At 48.8% G+C, this 24,845-nt stretch overlaps 2 protein-coding genes across 6 annotated transcripts in view; one reads left to right on the top strand and one right to left on the bottom strand.

Moving 5' to 3' along the window:
• The first annotated feature begins 4,079 nt into the window (after positions 1-4,079).
• Positions 4,080-17,883, top strand: F9 (coagulation factor IX). The gene is made up of 8 exons (XM_048318584.1): positions 4,080-4,205; positions 7,189-7,352; positions 7,690-7,714; positions 9,558-9,671; positions 11,355-11,483; positions 13,515-13,753; positions 14,262-14,385; positions 17,121-17,883. The coding sequence occupies exons 1-8, from the start codon at positions 4,139-4,141 to the stop codon at positions 17,666-17,668; spliced, it is 1,410 nt and encodes a 469-aa protein (XP_048174541.1). The 5' UTR covers positions 4,080-4,138; the 3' UTR covers positions 17,669-17,883.
• Positions 17,884-19,269: 1,386 nt separating this feature from the next.
• Positions 19,270-24,845, bottom strand: part of MCF2 (MCF.2 cell line derived transforming sequence) — a 54,747-nt gene continuing 49,171 nt past the window's right edge. For 3 of the 5 annotated variants that reach the window (XM_048318888.1, XM_048318887.1, XM_048318891.1), the window contains one exon: positions 19,270-24,796. In XM_048318888.1, coding sequence (XP_048174845.1) covers positions 24,744-24,796 — 53 coding nt within the window. In that variant the 3' untranslated portion in view covers positions 19,270-24,743. The remainder of the gene's footprint in view (positions 24,797-24,845) is intronic. The other 2 variants (XM_048318890.1, XM_048318889.1) reach the window with 1 other exon arrangement.

Below are 24,845 nucleotides of genomic sequence, written 5' to 3' on the forward strand. Positions count from 1 at the left end.
GAGTTTGGCTGCCTCTCCTGGTGAATGTGGCTGCAAATTAATCTTCATAGCAGATATCTGCTGGCTCTGGGAACTGGCAAGTCGGAGCATCCATTAGTGAACACTGTGAGCAGGAAAAACACTCCAGGGCACTGGGTCAGGGAACAGGAGAGAAAACCCAAGTAGGTCACATTCACTAAAACCATCAATTCATTCTTAACTATTCATCATATCTTACACCTCTGCTGGGCCTGGGATTTCAGGAGGAAAACTGCAGTGTCTTCCTCCAGAACCAGAGCGGTGGTTTCATTCATCATGTGTGGATGTGAGTGGACAGTGGAGACTGTGCAGTCCCTCTCTCTGAATTTCCACTATCACTGCCTCTTGCAGCAGCTCCAAGAGTCCTGGGGAGGACTCTCAGCATCTCCAGCTGCCTCTGAAGTCCATCAGCTGAAGGGATGTTCTAAGGCCACTCTTATTAAGCAGAGAACAAGCTTTGAGTGCCACTGCTTCAAGTACCTGTGACTCAGGGAGCTGGTTGGTGGTGTCAGTTAGGGATGCACAGCTTAGAAATGTCCCTCTCTCTTCTCTGCATATCCTCCCCTTGGATTTTGGTGTTGATACCACAGACAGTTTTGTTCCTAAAGGGCAAGAAGGCAAACTATAAAGAGCAGGAAGAAAGGGAGGTGGGAAAAGTGAATAGGACACAAGGATGCCCTGAGACAAGGAGAAGATAAAAACTACAAGTGAAATATGATTAAGGCAAAGAAAATGAACAAAGGAATAGCCACAAATGCTGACTTACAAAATGGGCAGAACAAGAACACAAGGTTATTACCTTAAGCTCAGTGTTAGGTGCAAGAGCTTTGGCTGAGGTGAGTTTGGATGTGCTGGTTCAGACTTGTTTCACCCCAGTTTGAACTATCCAAAAATAAAGTTTGACACATAATGTGATCTGTCAACTGAGGCTGCTTTTCTAGTTAAGAGAAAAGGAAAAAGAGAGACACCTCCCTCCTCCAACAATAGGCATCAGAGCAAGGTACAGTGAATCCTCCCCAACAGTGAAGAAGGAATCAAGCTCAGCTGGATCCAAGCCTGGGGCAGGACAAGCCTCTATCTCACACACATGCCTGGCCTGACAGGCGTTGTGTCATCTCATGCCAAGACACAGCAGCAAGCCAGATTTTCAGTTTATGTTTAATTTAGCTCTTGCTCTGCACACTGATGTTTGAGCCTGGTGATCTACCTGACCCATCAAAACCTGCAAGAGCAGAGCTTTCTTTCATTGCTTTATCCAGAGTTTGAAGTGGAGATGGTGAATTCTAAATTTAGAGCGGCTTCAGCAGCACGCTGTGTCTACCCGTGCCTGCACTCTGCTTTCTGAAAAGATGATGACCAAACCAAATCCAGATTTCCTTTTAATCTGGCCTATTTTAAATCAAACTGCAAAGAAAGATACTAAAGCTGCTACTGTGAAACGTGCTGCTCCATGAATTAGTAATTGTGTTTATCTTCTACATTGGGGATTTTTTGCCTGTGTTGCTGTTTTCTTACTGCCACTCAATGTGAGGAGCTTTTATTTGAATGAGACTATTTCAAAGCACTTTTACACTCATGTAGAGTCAGGGACTTATTTACTTTCTGACAGTTATTTACTTCCTGTAAATATTTCACAGCCACAGGACCTCTCAGATGAAAGCAGAGCTTGCTCTGTGCTCCTGTTCAGGAGTCTAATTAAAAACAGAATAAAATGGGAGGGATGGAGCTAAGTGCTAACTGGAATGGATGTATCTAGAGGGAATTCAGCAAGGGAGCCTTTTCTTGGCACAATTAGTGAAGCATAAAAGCAGAGGTAAAGTGCCCAACACAAAACTGAAAGCCCTGAGATTGATGAGGAGAGGAGAGAGGAGAGAGGAGAGAGGAGAGAGGAGAGAGGAGAGAGGAGAGAGGAGCACAGAACTGAAGTCAGCAGCAGCATCTCCATGTGCCTGTCATCCCACCAGCCCAGAGCCACCCCCATGGGGACAAGGGCTTCTGGGAAGCCCACCTGGGAAGCTCAGGGCATATCCTCTCCCGGGAGAGGTCACTGATGGCCAAACACACCTGAGTATCTCTGGAGCTTGTGGGACTTTTACCAGTGCTGGTACTTTCTCCAGGACGTTAATCATTACAACAGAACGACCAGCACTGCAAGGGACTCCATGGCTGTGCTGCCCTTATATTTGCATAATTCCCCACAATCAGAGCTGCAGGAAAAAAAAACCCAGGGACTCCAAAGTAATCAAATAAAGAATAAGAAAAAAATAAAGAACAAGCATTATTTCCCCTGTTTTGTTTTGTTTTTTCAGAGATAGCTTGTTTGCTCTTGGTTAAGGGAAGATTACTTACCACAGCTCTCTAGAGGGCAAGGGCAAATTGCTTCAGGTTTTGAGTGAGGATTTTTCACTTAAAAGAGTGCATTTGGAGACAAGGGAGATTATGAACAATCCTTTAACAAGATCCTCAAGCCATCAGGCCGTTTAACATTATTGATCAGTGCAGCCGGAGCACATTTTTAAAGAAATCTATCAGATTAAAATGGAAATAGATTTCTTGTTCTGACTTCTCACAAGCTTCATTTCACTTTGCAGCAGAGAGCTCCTCTGAAAGAGGGGCAGCCCCCAGGTCAGAGGCGGTGACCCTGCCAGGAACATGCTGCCCTGCAGCCCTGCCAGCTCCCTCTGCCGTGGGCACGAGCACAGACTCAGCAATCACTTGTGTGGGATGCTTCTGTTCCAACAAAAAAAGGGTTATTTCAACAAAAAAACCCCAAACCACATCAAACCAGAAGAGACATCTCCTAACAGGTCATTGCTACAGCAAGCCTATTTAATGGGAAGGAACATCACTTGGGTGTTATTTTAAATACCCTTCTTTTGGGAACATAGAGCACCAAGTCAAAATACACCCAGATCTGATCAATGTCACCCACCTAAACTACAAAGCTTTCATCTCCAAAGGGCCCACGGTGGGGATCACAATTCTCAGGATTTGTTTGCAAAATAAATAAAAACAAGCACTTTGCTTTCAAATTAGTGCCCCAGAAATTGACAGCAATAGTAGTAAGCAATAGAAATTATTTGTATTAATAGCCATGTTTACTCTAATGATGTTGGCATTCTCTGTGAAGATTAATTGGCAATAATGTTGCAAAAACTATTACAAGTGAAATATGCACCATAAACGTAAAATAATTTGACTTACCTATGTTCTAAAGTAAAATATTTACAGTAATGAGATTCTAATTATCCTTTGTTATGGCAGACCATTCTCCACACTCCTTTTTATTGATAGGAGATGTATTCTTTCAGCATTTTAGCTCAATTTATTTTCTCACATTTGCATTTCCTTATGCACAGAAAATGAGAGGCGATCATTACCTTCTTCACTTTGCATTCAATTTACATCAACAGCACATTACCTCATCCTAACTCATTTATCAACCACAGAAATTTGATAACAAAAGCTACTGTCAGTGATGAATAAAGATCATTTCAAATGGAGCAAGAAGAAACAAGATGAATTATAGGTTTCGGGACCTTTTGTTTGCTCAAGAAAAGGAAGAAAAAGGATTTTTTCCACCTAGACAAGACGGAGCTCACGAGGCTGCTACTCATATCCAGCATCTCTTCTTCAGCTGCAGCTGATGGGTCTGTGTTGCACACAGAGGTAACCCCAAATACCCATGAACCATAAATGTCTGAGCCCTTTGCCTCACAAAAGAATGTTCTTAATCTTCTGGACTGAGTGCACAGAACTTATGGTTCATAAGCTTGAGGAAAACCTTTAACAACTACCCAAGGGCGACGGCAGCCCCAGAGCAATTACTGGTGCTCCAGCCCGGGAGACACCGGCACATCCAGCAGGGCACAGACCCGGGCTCCTGGGACGGCGTTTGCCAGCTTGTGAGCCCCCCCGGTGCCACAGAACACACTGTGGGCTTCCCTGGCACTGATGGTAGCAGAACATCCACCTGGCTTTGCTGGGAACTGGAACATCTGGGACCTTAAATTAAAGGGTTACCCAGAGTCAGTAAACAAGCACTTGCACTTTGGAACTATTGACTGAGCTCCGCCACCCGAACAAGCTGTCAGCAAGAGGTCTGGGCAGTGGGAAGAAGATGGCAAATATCTCCCTCCTACTCTCCATTTGTCTTCTGGGAGCTTGTTTTGGTGATGAAAACACAGGTGAGTTCATTTAAAACTGAGCAAATCCTTCACTTTTGGGTACAGGGTGTCACAGACACCGGCAAAGGGACAGTTTGTCACTTGGTAGTGGGACAGCTTGTGCAGTCTTGTAAGAGACAACAGCTCAGAGGCATTGCTGCATTTTATAGCTCCTCTTTAAAGCTCTGGTTCTTTTCCGGGGGAATGAAATAATAGCTTTTATGCTGATTTTATACAGCATGTGTCACAGGGATTAATTTTAAGAATGGATTTTTTTTCTTAGATTTTTTGCAACTTTAAGCTGTCAGGGCTGGATTCAGCCATTTTAGAAGGCACATACAGAAGGGGAAAAGGGGAGAGCGCTGCTGGTGGGTGACAGTCACACCTCTTCATGTGCCATCACTTTGTCCTGGAGAACAAACAAGTCCTCATATCCATAAAATACTCATTGGATTTGCCACTGCGAGGATTGTTTAAAGCCAAACCCAGCGTGATTTTAACAAAGACTGTAGGATGCAGCCAAAGCTGTAGACAAGACAGAGCAGTTGATGGATGTGGGCAATCACACATAGTAATGCAGGCTGTTGATTGATTTATCTGTAGCAGCAACAGCTCCAGCAGAGGCTGCTTCACATCCAGTGTGAGTTCTTGTTTGCTGCAAGGCTGCCCCTTCTTCTTTCATTAAAACATTGCTGGAAACAAGTTTTTAAAAGGCTCTTTCTAAAATATTTGCTTAGCAATGAAGAGTGAGCAGAACCTCATGCTGTTGCCACCACCCACCCAGGTGCACCCCCCATAAAATACAGCGGACAAGACAGGTGTGTCCTGCCAGACCTGTCTCACTCTCTCAGATCCTGGTTCAGAGGCTGGTAAATGGTGTGTGAGTGTATTCTCAGTGTGTGGATGGTTTTCAGCCTGGTGAGTGCCACTCCTGTCACCCCACAGGGCCTGCAGCCTTCAGTCCAAATCAAGTTTTGCTTGTAAAGCAGCATGTGGGATCAGTAAGCAATGGAGCCTAGAGGGACCTGACAGGAGGTAAAGCTGCATTCATTAAAATGAATTCTCTCCATTAAATGCGTTAATTGCAGCAGGTGCCCAGCACTCCCACCAGGAAGAGCTGCAGGAGCATGTCTCGCTGCCTTGCTGCACGCAGGGCCCTGTGCAGCTGCCCCCGCACCGCCTTCCTGGGCATTCAGCACGTGGAGAGGGCACAAAACCAGGGGGGCTGCTCTGTCATTCCCACCTGAGCCTCTTCTGCCCAGCTTGGGGTAAAGCCAGAGGCTGCAGCCCATGCCATGAGGAGAAGGGGGCAGGTCAGGGTGGGTGACCTGGGCTTGTTCATGTCCCACACATAAAGCACAACCCTGCAGGGGATGCGGTGTCTGGAACAAGCCTGGCTTCATCAGAAGTGCTTTACTCATCAATGTCTACTGCCAAACTAAGATCAGGATTTTAACGCACTTCATTTTAACCAAAACCGTGCTAGCATGAGGAAGGCAGAGGGCAAGCTTGCTGCACAGGGATTAGAAGCCCTGCCAAAGCTGTTAGTTCCCTTGCAGAGACACCTGTCAGTGAAGGGGCTCCTTGCACTGTAAGTGGCCTGGGTCAATCAGACCAACCTGCCTGGGGCTCAGGAGAGCTCCACTGAACTCATCTGCAGGCTCAGCAGGGCTGGGCTCTGCTCCGCATCGGGAGCAGGACTGGGCCATGAGAAGGGACGGGTGGCTGGTGCGTGTCCCTCGGTCTCCTGTCTCCCTGCCTGGCCAAGCTCATGGTGTCCCCAGCCCTCAGTGGGGCCAGTCCAACACGTGCCCGACCCCGTCCCGCACAGAGCCCCCAGATGAGGGTCCGTGTCCCGGGCGGCCACCACGGCTCCGAGAGCTGCTCCACCGTGCCATCTGGTGACAAAAAGGGACATGCTGAGCGCGCTGCGGGACGCTGGAGGGCGAGGAGAGGCTGCGGCAGCAAAGCAGGGACAGCCCCGGGTGAATGATGTGTTCCACGGGCGGGGTTCTCCGAGAGCTGGGTCAGGAGCAAACCCTGCCGGGGGCTGCCACAGGACTGCCGCTGCCGCTGGCCCTGCTGCTGGCCCTGCCGCTGGCCCTTGCTGCTGGCCCTGCCGCTGGCCCCGCTGCTGGCCCTTGCCGCTGGCCCTGCCGCTGGCCCTGCCGCTGGCCCTGCCGCTGGCCCTGCCGCTGGCCCTGCCGGGAGAACACCCGTGGGAGCACCATCAGGGGACTGCCCCTCACCAGGCAGCCACCACGGCAAGGCTGGTGGCCGCAGTGGCTGTGGCCATCCCACCCGGCCTGCGGGCCCTGCAGTGCCAGCAGCTCTCGCCGGAGGCCGTGCCCGGGAGCGGGGCCGCTGTTGGAGGTGGATGCAAACACCCCGCTGCCAGGACGTGGCCCAGGGGCTGAGGAAGGCTCGTGTCACCCCTCCTGGCAGCAGGAGATGCTGGGACACAGCGGCGTGGGCAAGGATGAGGGGCAGGGAGAGGAGTAAATGGCCCCTAGCTTCCAAGGGCCACAGCTGCTGCGGAGGCAAATGGCCTTTCACAGCCAGCACGGGCACACACAGTTAGAGCAGGACAATTTCTGTGTCCAAACAAGACCTCACCAAGCAGCAGCATGAAAAAGCCTATTATTTTCCCCTCTCAAACAGCTTGTTCCAGTCTGTGCATCTGTGATGGGAGATTCTCACACCATCTGCTTTAGGGTATTTTAAGCATCAAACTTCAGCACTCCCAATCACCCTCTTGCCATCAGTCCTTTCTGCTTATTGACTGTTTTGACATTTGGCTCTCCAGATTTGATCTTCTGGATTGCACTGAAGTTGGGCAATAAAGAAACCTCAGGTCCACAATAACCCTCCTGAAATGTCCCTGGCCATGGGGCAACAGGGGTTGCACATCTGGAAAGGGCTCTCTGGGAGAGCAGAGCCCATCCCAGCTGCAGCACCCACGGCACAGGCGTCTCCCCAGCCCCTGTTTCTGCCCCAATTGCAGTGTTCATCGAGAACAAAGAGGCAAGCTCGGTTCTGCAGAGGCAAAGGAGAGCCAACTCAAACAGGCTGGAAGAGGTTATTCCTGGGAACCTCGAGAGGGAGTGCATAGAAGAAAAGTGCAGCTATGAAGAAGCCCGAGAAGTGTTTGAAAACGAAGAGAGGACGGTGAGTATTGCTGCTGCAAAATGGCAGCACCTTGTTCCCTCCAGCCCACACCTCTACGGGCCCTTCAGGTGCGCACAGAGGGGGCAGAGGAGGAAACAGCAAGGAGAAAACTTACAGGGCCAAGGGCAGCATCTGGCATGGTTGATTCTCATTTGTGCTCCATCACCTGGGCTGGGGAACTGCTTTAGAAGCTTTATCAGTCACCACTGGGATTATGGAGGTGGTGATTTCCCTGCAAGTCCTTTCCTTCATCTTTGGAGCCATCCCAGTACTACTGCCATCAGACAGTACCCAGAAATTAGAAATCAAAGAAAACTTTTTTTTTTTCCCTTTGCAGATGCAGTTTTGGCAAACATACATTGGTAAGAGCTGCTTTCTTCATGTTCTAATGTCTAATATTCCTCTCTCAGTGCATAAAGAGCTGATGTTACTGTAACAAATGTATTTCAGCATCCAGAAACTGTGTTATGACAGAGCCAGTCAGAGCCTTGCACTCCAAATCCTGCAGCCACCCAGCCTGGGCCTGTCCCATTGGTATAGAAATGGCAAGCCAACAAAAAAAAAGAGATGTCTTAGTGCTTTATTTGTTCAAGCAGGGGTTTTTTGAATGAATTTCAATAACCTCATGGAACAAAACCAGTTCAGGCAAACTACTGGATCTCACTGAGTCCAGGTCACGCTCTGGGCTTCAGCTTCAGCTGTGTTACAGAGTAAAATACCACAGCAATAATTAACACCCCTTCAGCAAACAGCAAATGCTCTGTTCTCAAGCAGAGATCTCCAGATAAGGCACAGCCTTGCAAAAGCACAGTGTGAATCCCTAGAAATGCCATATTAAAGTGGAGACTCAACATGATCATAGCGAACAGCTGTTTGCAATTCACACCATTGCTCCCAAACCCTTAACTTCACTGTTTTCTTTCCACATCTACTTCTTCCTTTCAGTCTCCATCCCCAACGACTCCTTGGTCCCTTAACAAAAAGATTTCAATGCCCACTACAACATCTGTAACTAATTTTAAGGACATTTCAATAAATGAACTCTTTCGTAGATTGGCAAAGTGCCCAGAACATCTCACTAGAAAGCCTTAAATAATTCAGATTACTCAGTCCAGACTATAAAATAAAAGCATTACATTTGCATTGTAGGACTGTCCTCTGAAAAAACAACTGATGAAACTCAGCACTGCATTTGTTTCCCTGCCACTGTAACAAATTAGCTCATCAAAAATAAGGAATGCCATATATTCCTCTGTCATCCGAAGTGCCTGGTTTACTGTTCAGTGTGCAAGCTATTCCCAACAAGTGCAGCCCACAGGAGCTCACCCCTCGCACAGCACCCAAACCCAACTGCCCTCACCAGGCAGCAGCAACAGCTGCAGCCCTTACCTTATGTGCAAACCTCAGCACCATGACCCAGGTGAGCCCAAACCATTTTGTTCCCGTTTGCATTCCAGCCCATCTCTGAAAACCCCATTAACTGCCACACTTCCTGGCAGACACAAACACAGCAAGACCTTCCCCTGTCTCCATGCCCTGGCTCAAGTATTTCAAAGGGCATCCCCTGTCATTTAACATCACTGGTTTACCCTTCCAAAGTGTTAGATCACCAGTTTTGCACTAGTGAGTATTTTCATTAAAGCCTCAGGTCCTCAGCTGGAGGCAGCTGTGCAAATAAAAGCCCTGGCACATAAAGGAAAAATTTAGACCAGGTAATAGCAGTACAGGACTGAGAAAGAAAGAGCAATGATGAAGACTGTCAATCCTAACATGCAGAGAGGTCTCCAAACCACAGTGGACAGACCCAAACTTTCACAGAGCAGCCTTAGTGCTAAAACAATCCAGGTTAGGACACTTACAGCACTCTTGAAGTAGCAAACCTTCTAAACTTGTCTAATTTGGCCAAGACTTGAGGTCCTGTTGAGATGTTGCATGAGGGTGACTGAAGAGGGGTTCTGCTGAAATGAGCAGAATTAGCCCACAGGGGACACATCTGGGACTGCAGTAACTGCTGCTGCTGCTGTCGCCCCAGCGCTGACATTGTCTGGTGCGCACTTGGCTGCCAGGATCTGACTTATTCTCCGTTATAAAGAAGGAGGCTGTGCTGTCTCTTGTTCAGCTTGCACAGAGCAAGGCTCCAGCACGTGGTGGGCACCAGCCGTGGAGGACGCTCGTGTTTTTTAACTCTCCTGTCTTCTCTCCAAGATGGAGATCAGTGCAACCCCAATCCCTGCAAAAACGGAGCCGTGTGCAAGGACCAGATAAATTCCTACGTGTGCTGGTGCCCAGCTGGGTATGAAGGCAAGAACTGTGAGATAGGTATGTACCAGGGGCTCCTCCAGTGGCTGTGCTGCTCTGCTTGAAACCCCATGGGATCAAATGGGGTCAGAGTCTCACCCTGTCGGGGGCTGTTTCAGACACATTTTGCTTTGCTGTGAGGCACTGCAGGAAAGTGTAAATTCAGCCTGTTGGCACTGGGGATTGCAGAGGGATACTGCAATGGATATCTCTGGTCCTTCCCAGCCCCCAGTGCAGCCCCAGTTCCACCTCTGCCAAGCACCTGCTCTTATGGAGGGTTCAGTGGAGACTCAGGCTCAAGGTCTTTTGTTCAGCTGTGGCTGCCAGGGCAAATGTTGACACAGAGCCCTTCCTTTATGTCCCCAGCACAAGCCTTTCCAGGACTGCTCACTCAGGGACAACCTGCTCACTTGCTGAGAGCAGCAGTTTCCCACAGACCCCCATGGAGCCCCCATTCTCCCACTCCCCTTTCCCTTTCTCATGCCAGGCTGGGCAGCAGGTGCTGGGCAGGGCAGGATTATCCCAGCTTCCTCTCAATGGCGCTCTGCTTAATTAATAATTATAAGTATCAGCAGAAACCTTGATTCTGAAGGCAAATAAAAGGCAAATATTTTCCTGATGGGTTTAGGAGTTTATGAAAACCATACAGCTGATAATTTAAGCAAGAGGGATATTCAGCTCTTATAATATAATCAGGGGCTGTGCAACTCGCATAATGTGCTAGACTCACTGCACTAATAAAAGATTCTCTTTCTAGTTGTATTTCTGCTCTGGCAAGAGAGGAGCGTACGTTAAAAAGAGCATTTCAAAGTTGCATCAAATTTAAATAGTCTCATTGCAAATTTCTTGGGGAAGTGAGACAGGAGCAAAAATAGAGCTGGAAGTGAGGCATGAAGAAGAGCTCTGTAAAAATAGTAAATGATGGCATTAAAATGGCTACAGGAAGGGAGGTGTCCTTGAGGAAGTAGGAGTGGAGTTAATCTGCTGTGAAGTTATTTGAAAACTCACTGAGAATTGCAAGGGCCTCTGCAGATTTGTGGTTTCCCACCTCCAAGGTGTTCCCACCACAGAGGAGTGAGAGGTGGGGTGGGAAAGGACAGGTGCAAGTCACGGACATCTCTCTCTGCCTCAGGCTGGGACTTGTTTCATCACACATCCTGCTGAAATGGGTCTTCCAAGCCAGGCTATGACGATTGATTCGTACATCAGGAAGAACAGAAGGCTTGTCCTAAAGTTTTAATTCAGAGCCCAGCAATAATCGCAGTGCGAAGCCCTGCCTGGGTGCAGGGTTTGCTCCAACCTGGTGTGTGGTGTTCTCCCCCACTGCCATAAGCACGGCGTGGGGAAAGCAGCCCAGCAGTGGGGAAATCACGTGGCTTGTGACCAAATATTTGCAGGAGTCCTTCAGGGTCAGGCTGCCAAATTTCAGACAGCATGCCATTGTTGGAGACAGGAGGCTGTGCCAGGGCTCTGTGGGGCTCTATGAACTCCCCAACCTGCCTGCTCGAAGAAGTGCCTGCTGCTCCCTCACTGTGAGCAGGGATGGGATTGTCCTTCTTCCCCGTCTCCTTGCAAACAATCATCTGTTTTCCATAGTCTGGATCCAACACAGGGGGTTACTGAGCCCAAAACCCCAAGTCTCAACAAATCTCTGACTACTTGTGTTTCAAAAGAGCTCTCACAACTTCATTTTAATTTTTTCAGACTTCACTTGTGCTATTAAAAATGGAGGCTGCAAGCACTTTTGCAGTCATGACCCCCCGCAGAAGGTTGTGTGTTCCTGTGCCGCTGGCTATAAACTTCACGAAGATGGAAAGTCCTGCGAACCTACAGGTTAACTTTCAAACTGTTTTTAAGAGATTTGGGTTAAAGTGTTCAAGGTCTTGTTCTGGATTTAGAGACATGAATTTCATAGACATGCAATATCCTGTTGGAAACCTTGTTGCATGTTTTCCTGCTTAGCAAATGTAGAGCCTGACCCTGCACTTTCCCGAGGGCAGCTGCGGGGTCTGGCTGGAAGGATTCAATGTAAACATCCCTTTTTTAGCCTAGGTGGGTGGAGAGGGAGGGTAGTTGTCCAGGAATTTGTTCAAGGGCAAATGCTTGTTTCAGATAGCTGCTCACACAGGCTCCTCTCCTACCTGCAGCCATCTTACAGTTCTAAATATGGATCAGGAGTTTTCCGAAGGTAGAAAGTTGATATTCAGCCGCACCAGCACCCAGCCAGAGCTCCCGTGTTCTTCCAGTGGGAGCTACTAGTTAGTTACTGATTCTACACTGAGGATGCTCTGAACTTTTCAGAACAAAAGATTTTGCTTACTGTGAATCCTTCTGATGGTTCATTTCACGGCTGGCCATCACCCAGTGTCTTATAATTACCTGAGTTGGGTGGGTACAAGTGAAGCTTTGTGGTGGTGCTGTCCTCCCAGCACTGTATCTGCAGAGACCCTCAGTGAGAACAGACTCTGGCTTAGCTGTTATACTGAGTGGGGTGGAAGGAAAATGCATTGCTTGAGGCTGCAGCTTCACAAAGGGCTAAGGAATAGCTGGTTCTTGTTATATTCCCCAGCTTTACCCTGCTCCTAGACCATTACACTGACACGTGCAGACCCAACCCACCACAACACAGCAAATTAATTGGGCATGAACATCTCAGAAGCACATCTGGCAGAGAAGACACTGAGCAGATAAATATTTTGTCATCTGAAGTCAGTTTAACATTTGATGCTATCACATTTCTAACACCTGAGTGCAGCGGGTTTGCACACCCAAGCTTGCATGCAGGTACCTGCACAGGTGAGCTCTGACAGCTACAGCAAGGTTGACCTTGACCTCCTGAACGTGCTGGCTGTCAGCAGTCAGTGTAGGAAGTATCCTAGGCTAGGAATCCTGTTAAAAGAGATCCTCAAGAGCTCAGGCCTGTGTTGCCCAACATGCCGTATCACTTTCACTGGACCAGAAAGGTTTTCAGTTAGCAAGAAGATCATCTTTCAGGTTGGGTGATTGCCCTTCCTGCAAAAGCACAGCTTTTGTTGGCTCTGAAAACTTCCTTTCATAGGCTAACCTTGCAGGCACCACTTTCCATCACTCAACACTCATCTAAGTCCTGTTCCTAAAGTGAACTGTTTAAAAATAAAGGATGAAGTCTCAGTAGGCCACACTCACATCTGATTTTACACTAATGTTTGTTTGCTCAGTGCTTCTGAAAGCTTTTCAGATGAAAGACAATGCCTGGTGCTATTTACTATTTTGACTGCCACTACCAGCAGGAATTCGGCACACACTGCGTGGGAGAGGAATGGGAAGAGCTCGTCTGAAACGAGCCTACAGATGAGATCTTCATTAACAGAGAAAATATACAACTCTAGGAAGAGTTTATTAATGTGTTCCTCACCTTGGTGCCAAGCAGGATTATCTGTACAATTGGCAGACATCATTTCCTGCCCTCTCCCAGCTGGCTCACTATTGTTCTGGAGTCATTGCTGTAGAAATGCCGGCCAAGCGCCCAGCTGCCCAGCCCAGGATTCCCAGGTATGCAGCACAGCGTCCGGCCAAGAGCAGGCACAGCTGTCCCGGCCCGTCAGGCACGCACGCTCAACACAAGCCTCTTTCACTTTTAAAGCTGTTCAGGTGTCGTTTCCAAGGCCCAGAAACAACCTATGCTTTTGCTACTTTTACAAATCACCCTCACTGTGGCTCCAAGGCACAGGCCCGTGTGCACAGGGTACACGTGGTCAGCCCACAGCCCTGTGCTGGTCCCAGACAGTGCTGAGGTGGGGCAGCATTTGCCTCCTGCCCTGCTCCTTTGGTCACTGTCACTCGGTGTGACACAGCCAGTCACAGCTGTGGCTCTTTCTCTCCCAGTGCCCTATCCCTGCGGGAGGATCACGGCTCCTGAGGCCAAGAGGAAGCTCACCCGCTCAATGAACACCTTCGAGCACTGGAACATCACTGGCGACGACCCTGATGATGCCCATGACGAGGTGCTCAACAACACCACGGAAACCAGCACTGCTGCCACCACGAGGATCACCCCCGTGCTCAGGACGGGCACACGGGTTGTCGGCGGGTCAGAGAGCATGAAAGGAGAGGTGCCCTGGCAGGTACCAGCTGCTTCTGCAAATCTGTAACCCCAGCAGTCGTGTTCTGAGTACAGGATCATCTTACTTTTAAATACCCAAAGCCTGTCCCTGAGGTTAGATTGGCTTCCTGAGAAGCCTAACAGGAGCACAGCTTCTTTCTGTACACAGTTTAATGCCACAGCAACAAAACTCGCCTGGATGGGGCTCTCCCCTGGCAAAAAAAGCCAGGAGTCAGTCACAGCAGCTTTACCTGGTGAGACACAAAGGGTTGAGCTACAGCACCAGATTGCCCAGCAGTCCATGAACGTACCAAAAGTAAGCTGAAGGCTGAGGGAAGGGAGTTTTTCAAGGAGCAATACAACTCATTTTTTGACTCCATAAGTTTCACCAGATCATAGAATCATCCAACAGTTTGGGTTGGAGGGGACCTTAAAGATCATCTAGTTCCAACCCCCTGCTGTGACCAGGGCCACCTTCCACTGGTCCAGGTTTACACAGAGCCCTGGGTGTGCTCTCCCTGCTCCCACAGGTTTTGCTGGTGAACAGCCATGGCTTGGGCTTCTGCGGCGGGTCCATCATCAACGAGAAGTGGGTGGTGACGGCGGCGCACTGCCTGAAGCCAGGGTACACCCACAACCTCAGTGCCGTGGCAGGTGAGCACCCTGGGCAGGAGGGGAGGGGCACGGGGCAGGGCTGGCACCGGCTGGACAGTGCATGGCGCAGCGCACTGTGGCCACGGTACGGGCAGCAGCAGGATGCACGCTGCTCTAGGGCCTGACACAGGCTGCTGTAGGTTAAAACATTTCATCAGTCTGGTCCCTGCAGGTGCCACCACCTCTGGTAGGAGCAGTGAGCTGGGTCTGCCTTGGTCCCAAAGCCACAGAGCTGCTGGACCGCAGTGTAAACACAGCTCAGCCTGGCCACGGGCAGGCTCACCTGAGCCAGAGGCTCATCTAGGCAGCTTTAAAGCCCAGTGGAGTTCAGTTAAAATGCTGCCTCATGGGCTGGTGTGATGGATTTTTATCTCTGCTGGCCACTCACGCCTCACTAGGGAGTTCTGCTCTTCTTGGAGCTCACACTGTTTTCCCACCACTCTCAGAATGGATTTGTGTTGCTGGTTCAAGAGGGGCAGCAGTAGCCTGAATCTCCTTGCAAGGAGAAGATGATTACTTTTGTTCCTAAGTTTTTGCCAGTAAATAGAATTTATGTGTTAAGGCAGAGAAACTGGGCTGGCATGTGGGAAAGTGTGCTTGTGCAGCAGGGTCTTGGAGAGTCAGACGGGGTTCTGTGGAGGGGCTGCACAACACATGATGCTGCTACTCCAAAAATCACATTTGTATCTGCTTCAGAAAGGGTTTTTCTGTCTGACTAGTGGTACCCAGCTGTGCCAGACCCCCTGCTCAGCATCCTGCTGATAATTCAGCATGTGGCCTTGATGAGCCTGGTGGTGACACCTTCCACTGCTGTGGCAGAATCAGCTTCCCGAAACCATTTGCGTCTCCCCAGTATGAATCTCACATAGGTTACACCGATAGGAACAGGAGGGGAGCAGTGATGTGGTCAGTAATTGCCTCCAGCTGCACTGAGAGGAGGCATGGGAGATTGATGCTTTTTCTTTAAGCACTATGTTATGTATTGGTGACAGAAATGACATTTTACCTAAGTCTTGACACACTAAGTTTATACCTGCACAAATGAGCTCATCAAAACAGCTCCAGCTGCATCCTGTTAATAAGGCTGAGCTCCTGAGTGGGCCTGGCTGGCTCTTGGAGGCTGAGTGCCTTGGGGCTGGGCACGATTGCCTGGTGCTGGCAGGAGGAGGCCCACAGCTTGCACACATTATTTTTTGCTGCTTCCCAGCAGTTTTGCTGGAAAGCCCAGCACAAAACCCAGCCTTGGACCCACTGATGTGCGAAAGTACAAAATACCAAGTGCAAAAACAGCCTCTCCAGAAAAGCACATTTCCACCTGATGAGAAGTTTTGTGTTTGCTGCATCTGCAGGCAGACTGCCTCTCCTTTCAGGCTCTCTCCTGCACATCACACACTCCCTGCATTTAGTACACATTATCAGCTGAGTCCCTTCACACTCCTTTCACACTGCTCTGCAGCACCACTGGGTTTCCAGGGCAGGATTTTGGCCAGACAGCAAGTCAGGAAAGCAAAACATGATTTTGCAGGGCTCCAGTACTATTGAATTTGTGTCTGCACCATGTTCCCTGCATGGGCAACATCTGAGTCCTTCACATCCATTCACGTTAAATGTTTGGCTTTGTATATAACATCCTAAGAGGCAAAATAAATCTGTAGCAGGGTGTGGAAGAAGCATTCCCCTCCCCTACGCTTCTTTGCTTCTCCACTTTCATCCCTGAATCACATTTTCAGGTCCCCAGCAGTAGCAAGCACCTCTAACGTAAGAAAAGCCACCTGAAAGTCTCCCCCACGTTTGTCTTGCGTTTACACTGTAGAAACAGCCCGGGAGGGAGTTAACATTCCCGCTCTGCCCAACCAAAGCCCTCGCCGAGCCCGCAGGACCCGCTCACCTGTGGCCGGCTCCGCAGGCACGGCGGGGCCCGGGCGCCGCAGGAGCTGCTCAGAGGCGATGCTGCGTCCTGGAGAGCGCGGCGGAGCGAGCAGGAGCCCCGCAGCAGGGGCTGAACGCACCCGGGGCTGCGGGAAAGCGGCCGGGAAAAGCCATCCTGCTCCCCAGCCTTCAGCACAGGCGGCGGGCGGGCGGCCCCAGGTGCTGCCCCTCCACCGACCCGAGAGCACGGAGCATTCTCCCTTCCCTCTGCCTGTTACACAAGCGGGGGGAGGCAGCAGGCTGCCGGCAGCTCAGCCACAGCCACCTGCGGCTGCCGGCAGCGACCGCGAGCAGCTGCGGCACGGGCTCGGGGGCACCTGTGAGCATCAGGGATGGCGCTGGTACCCTGCTGCGCCCCATCCTGCCCCGTGGCTCCCTGGTTTTAGAAAGCGGAGGTAAGCTTTCTTTTCACTAATAAATTATTTATTCTAAACCAAGATTTTTCATCAGCGAGTTTTGCCCCCGTAGCTGCAAGGGCAACATCCCCTTACATCTCTGTGAGGGTGCTAAATCCCCAAAACAGCCACATTGCTGCTAACTCTGGCAAAAGCGCCTGCATCTTTGGCGCTTGATAGGATGATGTGTGCCCAGTGTCAAACCTGGGTTGTGCCGGGGACCTGAGACGTGAGGGAACCTGCAGCTTCCTGTGACAAGGAGCCAGCAGCCTGGCCAGGAACAGTCTCAGAGCAGTGTGAGACTTTGCAGCCACTGGGCTGGGCTGGAATCGCATCAGGATGGCACCACCAGGGCATGGTCAGTGGTCCTGTTGTGGAGGGACCCAGCCCGAGTCACATCTGTCTCTGCAGGTGAACACAATGTGGAGAGCGATGACCACACAGAGCAGTGGCGTAAGGTGGTGAGACTGCTTCCCCACCCCACGTACAACGCTGCCATCAACGAGTACCACAACGACATTGCCCTCCTGGAGCTGGACCAGCCCCTCACCTTCAACAGCTACGTCACCCCCATCTGCCTGGGCAGCCGCGAGTTCACCAACGCTCTGCTGAAACAAGGCATCGGCACGGTCAGTGGCTGGGGCAAACAGCTCTTCCGCGGCCGCACGGCCACCACCCTGCAGGTCCTCAGGGTGCCCTTTGTTGACCGGCCCACCTGCCTCAAGAGCACCTCCACCACCATCCTGCACAACATGTTCTGTGCAGGCTTCCCGTCCGGGGGCAGGGACACCTGCGAGGGGGACAGCGGGGGTCCCTACACCACGGAGATCGAGGGCACCTGGTTCCTCATAGGCATCACCAGCTGGGGAGAGGAATGTGCCCTGCCAGGCAAATACGGCATCTACACCAGGGTCTCGAAGTACGTGAACTGGATAAAGCAAACCACGAGGCTCACCTAACCCAGGGGAGCACGATGCCGTGCTGGGGAGGCTGCACGGTGCTGGAGGATGGACTGGGTAGCTGAAGAGGGACCACAGCAAGCTCTGTGGTATTGAGATATCATTGCATTTTAATAAACATTTCTAAATGAAATAACTTTTGCTCTTGGAAGGCAGAAAGTTGAGAGAATGCAATGAAAATGTGGTAATAAGGAAATAAAAAGCCCTTTTAATGACTCATGGCTCCATTTCTGAATGCACTGGCACTACTGCGGTGGTATAAGTCCCCAGATCCTGAATGCAGAGGTTGGTGGATCAGCTGGGGAATGGCTCACACATGTCCCAGGCCAGTGTGCCACCAGCATTGCCCACAGCTGGCACACAGCAGTGTGGGCAGGGGAAGCCCAGCAGGTACTGGTGCCTCAGCAGCATCCCAGTAGCAGGAGTCCATGAGGGAGGTGAACGCCCTCAGCAGTGTACCCACAGTGCTCCCAAACAGCTGTTTTCACATGAATCAGGCTGAGGTAGATCATGGGCAGCAGAAAATGCTCCTCCTGCTTTGGGACAGCATAAAACTGACTGTAAAAATCACCTAAAATCTGTATAAAACTCATCTAAAGGTAGTGGCAGGCTTTAAGCTAATGATTTCTGCTGGGTCTTGTCAGGGTTATAAAGAGAACTGCTTAGTGCTCCGTACCCGTCCTGGTCTCCCTGTTAATCAGCTGAATTAGGGACTGCAGCAATGGGCACTGCTGGCAGCAATGTGTTGCCCTCCCCAAACGAGCTCATGGATGTCCCTTGAGTGCAGACAGTCTGGGGCACCCTGAGGCAGACACATCCCCAGGAGACCCCTGCCCTGTGTCCAGGCTGGCACTGACACAGAGGCACAGGGAAGGGAGGTGGCAGCCCAGGGAAAGGCAGTGCTGGGCAGGGGTCCTTTGTCTGCTTGATTCAGGTATGTTTAATTGAGTTCACAACTTCAAGGGAAGGGAATAATCCCAGAGGAACAGAGGTTTATCTCTGACCAGGGCTCATTCAGCTTGTCTCTCCTTCCATGGAAACCTCCAGGGGTGCACAAGGAAACAGGGGGGCTTCCAGGACCTGCACTGGGCTGCCTGGCATGGGCAGGCTTCACCAGCCCGCAGGGACCCCAGCATGTCCCCACGGGCAGAACCCACGGCCAGGGGTGTTCTCCCTGCCCCCAAGGCCACCTCTGCTGATGCCCACATTGCCCCCATGGGCCCACCCGTGAGCAGAGCCTGTGCTCCTCAGCCCAGAGGTGGCTCCTGGTAGTGCTGCACGGTGCTGGAAGGAAAGGGAGGCCGGGGCTGGGGACACCCTGAGCCGTGCTGGGATGGATGAGGGGCAGGCTGGGGACACCCTGAGCCAGGGCAGGGTTGCAGCAGCTGCTCATTCAGACATCAGTATGAGCACTAAGGTGCCTCTCCCAATTTCAGTGCCCCTGCATCCAGCAAGAAACTAACTGGATCATCTGCCACTGCTTACCTCAAAATCAAAATGCATATAAGAAGGTTTTAAGTTGTTCCAAGGAAATGAAATAAAACCAACACTGTGAGGAGCTTTTTATCTAGAATTACAGCAGATGCGTCTTTGAACAGAACTGCATATTCTCAGATGGATTTATTTAACAAGTTTTTAATCTTTAAATATAGATTTAACACATTTTTTACAGGTACATATACAATATAGTTCATTTAAACTTGCAGTCAGAGAAAATTCTCTACTGTAATTTATACATATACATGAAGAGCCTAGTTCAACAGCATACTCAGGGGAACATACCATGTCGTGTGCAAAGTTTCAAATGTTAAAAACCTCAGACTGTACATTCAGATTTGCAGAACTTATCAACCTCATAAATTAATAAAAGCTTAGATTTAAAACCATGGAAGACAAAAAAGATTAAAATCATTTAATATGCAATGTGTGCTATGTTTCAGACAAATATTTACAGTTGTACCTCAAAATGTGTATTGTTCCCACAAGAATTGTTACCGCTATAAACAGCCCCAACAGTAACTTAAGACACTCCTACTTTCCCACCCAATTAGTGCATTGTGATTGATTTTAAAGTAGATGAAAAGAACCTTCAGTGGCTTAAAACCTCTGCACTGTGATTGTCAGTGGCTGAAGGATATCAGGATTGTTCTAGGTCTGTGGTGTTGCTCAGTTCAGACTCAGCTGGTCACATTTCTGAGGGTGCACAAGGGTCACCCCCCATACTGGAGACCCACAGTGGAGAGATGTCCACTGAGTGATGGGGAGCCCCCAGGCAACCACAGCCATTGAGTGGCTCAACAGTGCCTCCACACAAAAATGGTCACAAAACAAACCCCAGTATGTTTAACTCAGCTTGGGACTGTGTCTAAGGACTGGTTCACAAATAAAAGTCAGATCATAAAGGTCCCCCTTTAGTCCATGGTCTAAACATTGCATTTGACTGGGACAGAGCAAATTCACTACTGCATGCACACTATTAACCCTGCTCTCCACACACTCAGGTGCTCTTTGCACACATCTGCTTAAAAGTTCAAACCACCTGTACCTACCTATGTTCTACAAAAGCAAAACTAGACAAAGAAACACAAAATAATTAAATTATGAGTCTTCAACATTCTTCTTCCTTTCTCAAAAATTCAATAGATACATTATTGTTAAAGATGCTGAAAAAGTCTTATCACAAGAACATCCTTAGTGCAAACATGGACATTTAGCTTGGATTTATGGCACGTGTTCCAAAAGTACATACATTAATGTAAACTTCAACACTTGCTAGATACAGGTTTCAGCCTTGGGACGCTTTGGGACCCTAAGTGATTGGTGACAACCCTGAGTTGTCAGTTTGATCTGATCCAAACCCCACTGAAATCAAGGAGGCTGATTGCAATGGGCTGGACTCAGACCCTAAGTGCAAAAAGAGGATCTTTAGTGTTATTGCATCCTCACATGTGAGTCAGCCAGATGATGCTCTTACAGAACATTACATTCACATAGCTGAAGCAGATATTTAAGAAAAATCCACCCATAAAATCAATTAAGTGGGACATACAGCTTCTTTGTTTGGTTTTTTTTTTCTTTTTGGTTTACCAAAACTCAACTCTTGTTTGCAACTTCAACAGTTGTCAGCTAACAAGTAGGCAAAACCTACTTCAACCTGTAGAGGAAATTTCAAGCATCTAAACAAAGTGTCAGGAAACTGTAGTGTACTTCTCTGATGAAACATGATGTATGTCATGGAAAAACAGTAGGAAAAATTAATAAAATATCATACTTTCCACAGGCAAAAAAAACCCAAAGAGCAGAGAATGGCTTCCTTTATGAGCATGAGAAGCTGCTTAGGACCCCAGTCCCATTCAGTGCAGATGAAGCTGTGGAGGTCTGTGAATGTGATGAATAGTACAGGACAACTCCAACTATTGTGCTATTTCTCTGTAACACTTAGTTGAAAGCTTCCAAAGAGCATCGAAAATAAGATGCTACTAGTTCACCCTTAATTCAAGGGGAACTGAACTTTCTCGTGTTACACAGGGCAGCATCTATAAAGTAATGGAGAATGATGTTAATATTAAAGCATCTTATTCCAAGAAACACATTGTTCCCTATAATCATGTAACATTTGTATAACATAAAAAAAATAAATGCACTTCTGTATTTCTCCCTAAAAGCTGAACTCCCACTGGCTTCAGTGAGAGCCTTGACTAAGGCAGGACCACAGGGTTTGACTCATTTCCATCATCTATTACTTCATTATCACAGCAAGGCCAGCTGATATCTTCTCTAGGCTCCTTATTTTGTCAGGCTTGAAGTGGTTTTCTAGGGCGTTACTAAATAGCTGTTCTGTGAAGCTGGCTGGCATCTCAGATCATAGGAGGAGACCCTCCTTTATGTTCCAAAGGCCAAAAAGAAATCAGCATTTCCTTTAAGGGACCCTGTATAGACACAAAAGCCTGTGGCTGCAGTCCTTAAAGTGCGTGAGGGGCAGTGCAAACTGCTGTGCTGCAGCTGCAAGCCACAAGTGGCATTTTAACCAAACTTGGACAAAGCTTGCACATTTCAGCCAACATGCTCGCAGCAGCCTGCGAAAGCTCAAGCCACAGACAATAAATACCCTGATCAGGCAGATGGGAGCCACAAAAGGGCTGCCTCGAGCTCCCCTGGCTGAGGGACAATCCCCAGTGCCCTGTCCAGTGGGGGCATGGACATGCAAGCTTGGTCCTTTGGGCACTGCCAGCGGGGGGAAACCTTTGCTCAGCTTTATGGCATGAAGAGCACACACAGGGAATCCCCTTAAGGCTTGGAAGAGAGAATTTGGCAAGTGGGATCTAAAACAAACTAGGAGAGGGTTTGGCATGTAGAACAGGAGCCTGTGTCCACCTTAAATCACAGCATGGATTAAGAAGAGACTTCAGAGAAAATCTGGTTCCAAGCCTTTGCTGTGGGTGCTGCAGTGCAGCTGAGAGGTGAGATGCCCTTTTCTTCACTGACACAGACCTGCCAGTGCTTCAAAGTGTGATCTTTGGCACACTGGCCACCAAGGGACATGCAGAAATGTTTTGTCTCCTGCTGCAGTGCAGAGGAGGAGTTGGGATTGCAATGCTGGAGCCCCCACCTTCCCTGAATGAGGAGATAATCTTGCATCTCTGTGTGAATTCATGGAAAAGCCGAGTCAGTTGACCAGGCAATGCCTGACCACTTGCAAGGCAGCTGAAACCAGCAACACATGGCTGAGCCTCAACAGTAGTTACATTCTGAATATTGCTCTTCCTGAGCACAGTTCTCTCCAAATATTTTTCATTTGAGCTCTGCATGTTACCACCTGCAATACAAAACTATTCTTTCATCATGCACATAAAAAAATCCACCATGGGTTTGCAAAGCAGAGAGAATAAATCTATTTGGAAGAAAGGAACAAGGACTAATCTCAGAATTTACAGCTAGAGGCTCACCAGAAGGAAAATTCATTTTCAAAATGATCTCCAAGCCAGCCACCTTCCTCCCAGATAGCCTCATGGCTTCTATCCAGGCCAAGATTTACAAGAGGACCATGGATTTGCAAAGCTGGAAATGGCTGGGGAGTGAAGCATTTACCAAGTGCCCCTCTGCTAACTTAAAATGGACAGCAAAAAGTTCCCAGTAACTTCATTATGATTTGTACTGGCTCAACACTGCAATAATTAGCAGGATGGGAGAGGAACAGCTTGTAGGCATGCAGGTATCAGTCGTCCTGTGGTGGGAGGTTTTGTTAGGGCCACAGTATAAATCTAAGAGGAAATGTGAAGGTAAGGGAACCATTTAATCTATTCAGCTAAAGGCTTTGCCCTGAAAAAAATCCCAACCTCCAGATTTGTATGAATGTTGCTTTGAAATTCTGTGACTGGACATAAAGTTTAATTAGGGGAACCTGGGGCTGAGCAATAAGGCACTGCCCCCAGAGAATGCCAGAACTGTCTCTCCCCCAGCACTGAGGTGACTCCAACACTCTCTAAGCTCTTGGGGACCCCACATGTTAGTCAAGCTTACATTGCTAACATGCAAACCAGTATTTCAGCACAAGCAGCTCATAATCTGTGAGGGTTCTGATGCTCCCTCCTGCCCCCACTTTGCTCCACGAGCTTGGCTGCCTAATTCTCCCTCTGCTATACTGGAGCAAGAGCTCCATCTTCTGAAGAAGCAGGAAAGAGCCCGATCCAGACCATTCCCAAGGAGTCAGTGGTACAGTGTCACCTGCAGCGTGAAGCGACCAGCCCACAGAGTAAAGGGAATTGCTGAATGCAAAAGTACTGTAGGAAAATCAATTTTCAGAGTGCAAGTTGCTTATGGCTTAAGGACACATCGCTGAAAAATTCTAGGAATAGCTCTAGGAAATAGCAAGAAAACATCCTCCATCATTCCCCCAATATTTCCTGGAGTGCATGTAAAACTAGAATCATGCCTCGAGACTCCAGCCACGATCAGCAACAGCAGAGAAGAACAGTTACCTCAGCAGGGAACACAGAGCCTCAGTGCTCTCAGACCCCGGGACATGACTCTGGAGAACCTGGGACTCACAGGAGGCATTTTCTGTGGTTTCACCTCGTGAAATTCTCCTTAGTTTGTACTCAGCAACTTTGTAAACCAGTCTGGAGCTGACAGTCTCTAGGTTTTTGGGGATATGACCACTGACAATGCAAACCAGGGTTCAAAGTTTGCCAGCACCCTTTTTTTGAGATGCAGTCACAGCTGGAAAACCCTTCTGCATAGGACCTGGTGAGATAGCTACACATGGAGAGATGATCAAGGGAGCCATAACTGCACCTGGAAAACAGGGTGCCAGTAAACTCTGAACATTAGTTAGCAAACTACCCCTTACATAAAATCAGAAAACCTTCAACCTGTGAGATTTGACCGCCCTGCAACAAAGGGGATAAAAAATACCCTCCTGTATAGGATGGATGTCACTGAAATATACTGAAAAACCAGCAAGAGCTGACTGGAATTTTAAGCCTTTCAGACGGCTTCCTTCACATTCATCAGAATAATAGATTCTGACAGAAAGAAGTATTTAAAGAGAAATCTCCTTGCAAAATTTGCTTCATATAGTCATAACTAGTTTTTTGGGGTTTTTTAATGGACTAAGTCTATGTGAGTTTCCTGAGCTGTTCCATATCAAACCCTGGTCTCTCATTTCCAATGGACAGCATGGTGATGAGGCAACACATGGAGGTGATGCTGCGTACATGGCAAGGGCAACAGGCTGCTCTTAAGGCATTTTCTTGTGTCATCTCTTATGCTTCCCTATCTATTTCTATGTACATTTACAGCTAGAAAATGAGAAATATGGGTTTGGAGACTCGAAGCCTTTGGCCGAAACCTGGTAACCTGTTTATTATAAACTTTATCTAAGGATGGATTAACCAGCAGGCAGCAGTGAGGGCAGGAGTGAGGCAGCAGGGAGGAAGGAAGTATTGCCTTTAGAGTGCTGGGGTCAGGCCACGATGTCTTTTGCAGCAGGAGGAGATTTTGCTTAGGTACCTCCTGTTCACACGGGGTTTGAGCTACTGCAGTGAGGAGGCAAAACAGTCACGGGAATCCCTGGTCAGACTCCGTCTCTTCTCCCCGATCTTCTACCCAGAGCTCTTGCAAAGAAATCTATGTTTTTAAATGCCTGGTTTTAATTTACTAGTGCCTAAAGTCTCAG

The sequence above is a fragment of the Corvus hawaiiensis genome, chromosome 14, assembly GCF_020740725.1.
Source record: "Corvus hawaiiensis isolate bCorHaw1 chromosome 14, bCorHaw1.pri.cur, whole genome shotgun sequence".
Taxonomy (NCBI): domain Eukaryota; kingdom Metazoa; phylum Chordata; class Aves; order Passeriformes; family Corvidae; genus Corvus; species Corvus hawaiiensis.

Bases quoted from the DNA above. Each gene is read 5' to 3' on its own strand.
- F9 (XM_048318584.1), top strand. From the start codon at position 4,139: ATGGCAAATATCTCCCTCCTACTCTCCATTTGTCTTCTGGGAGCTTGT. The intron at 11,484-13,514 runs GTTAACTTTCAA...TTTCTCTCCCAG, and splicing joins AAAGTCCTGCGAACCTACAG to TGCCCTATCCCTGCGGGAGG. The intron at 13,754-14,261 runs GTACCAGCTGCT...CTGCTCCCACAG, and splicing joins AAGGAGAGGTGCCCTGGCAG to GTTTTGCTGGTGAACAGCCA.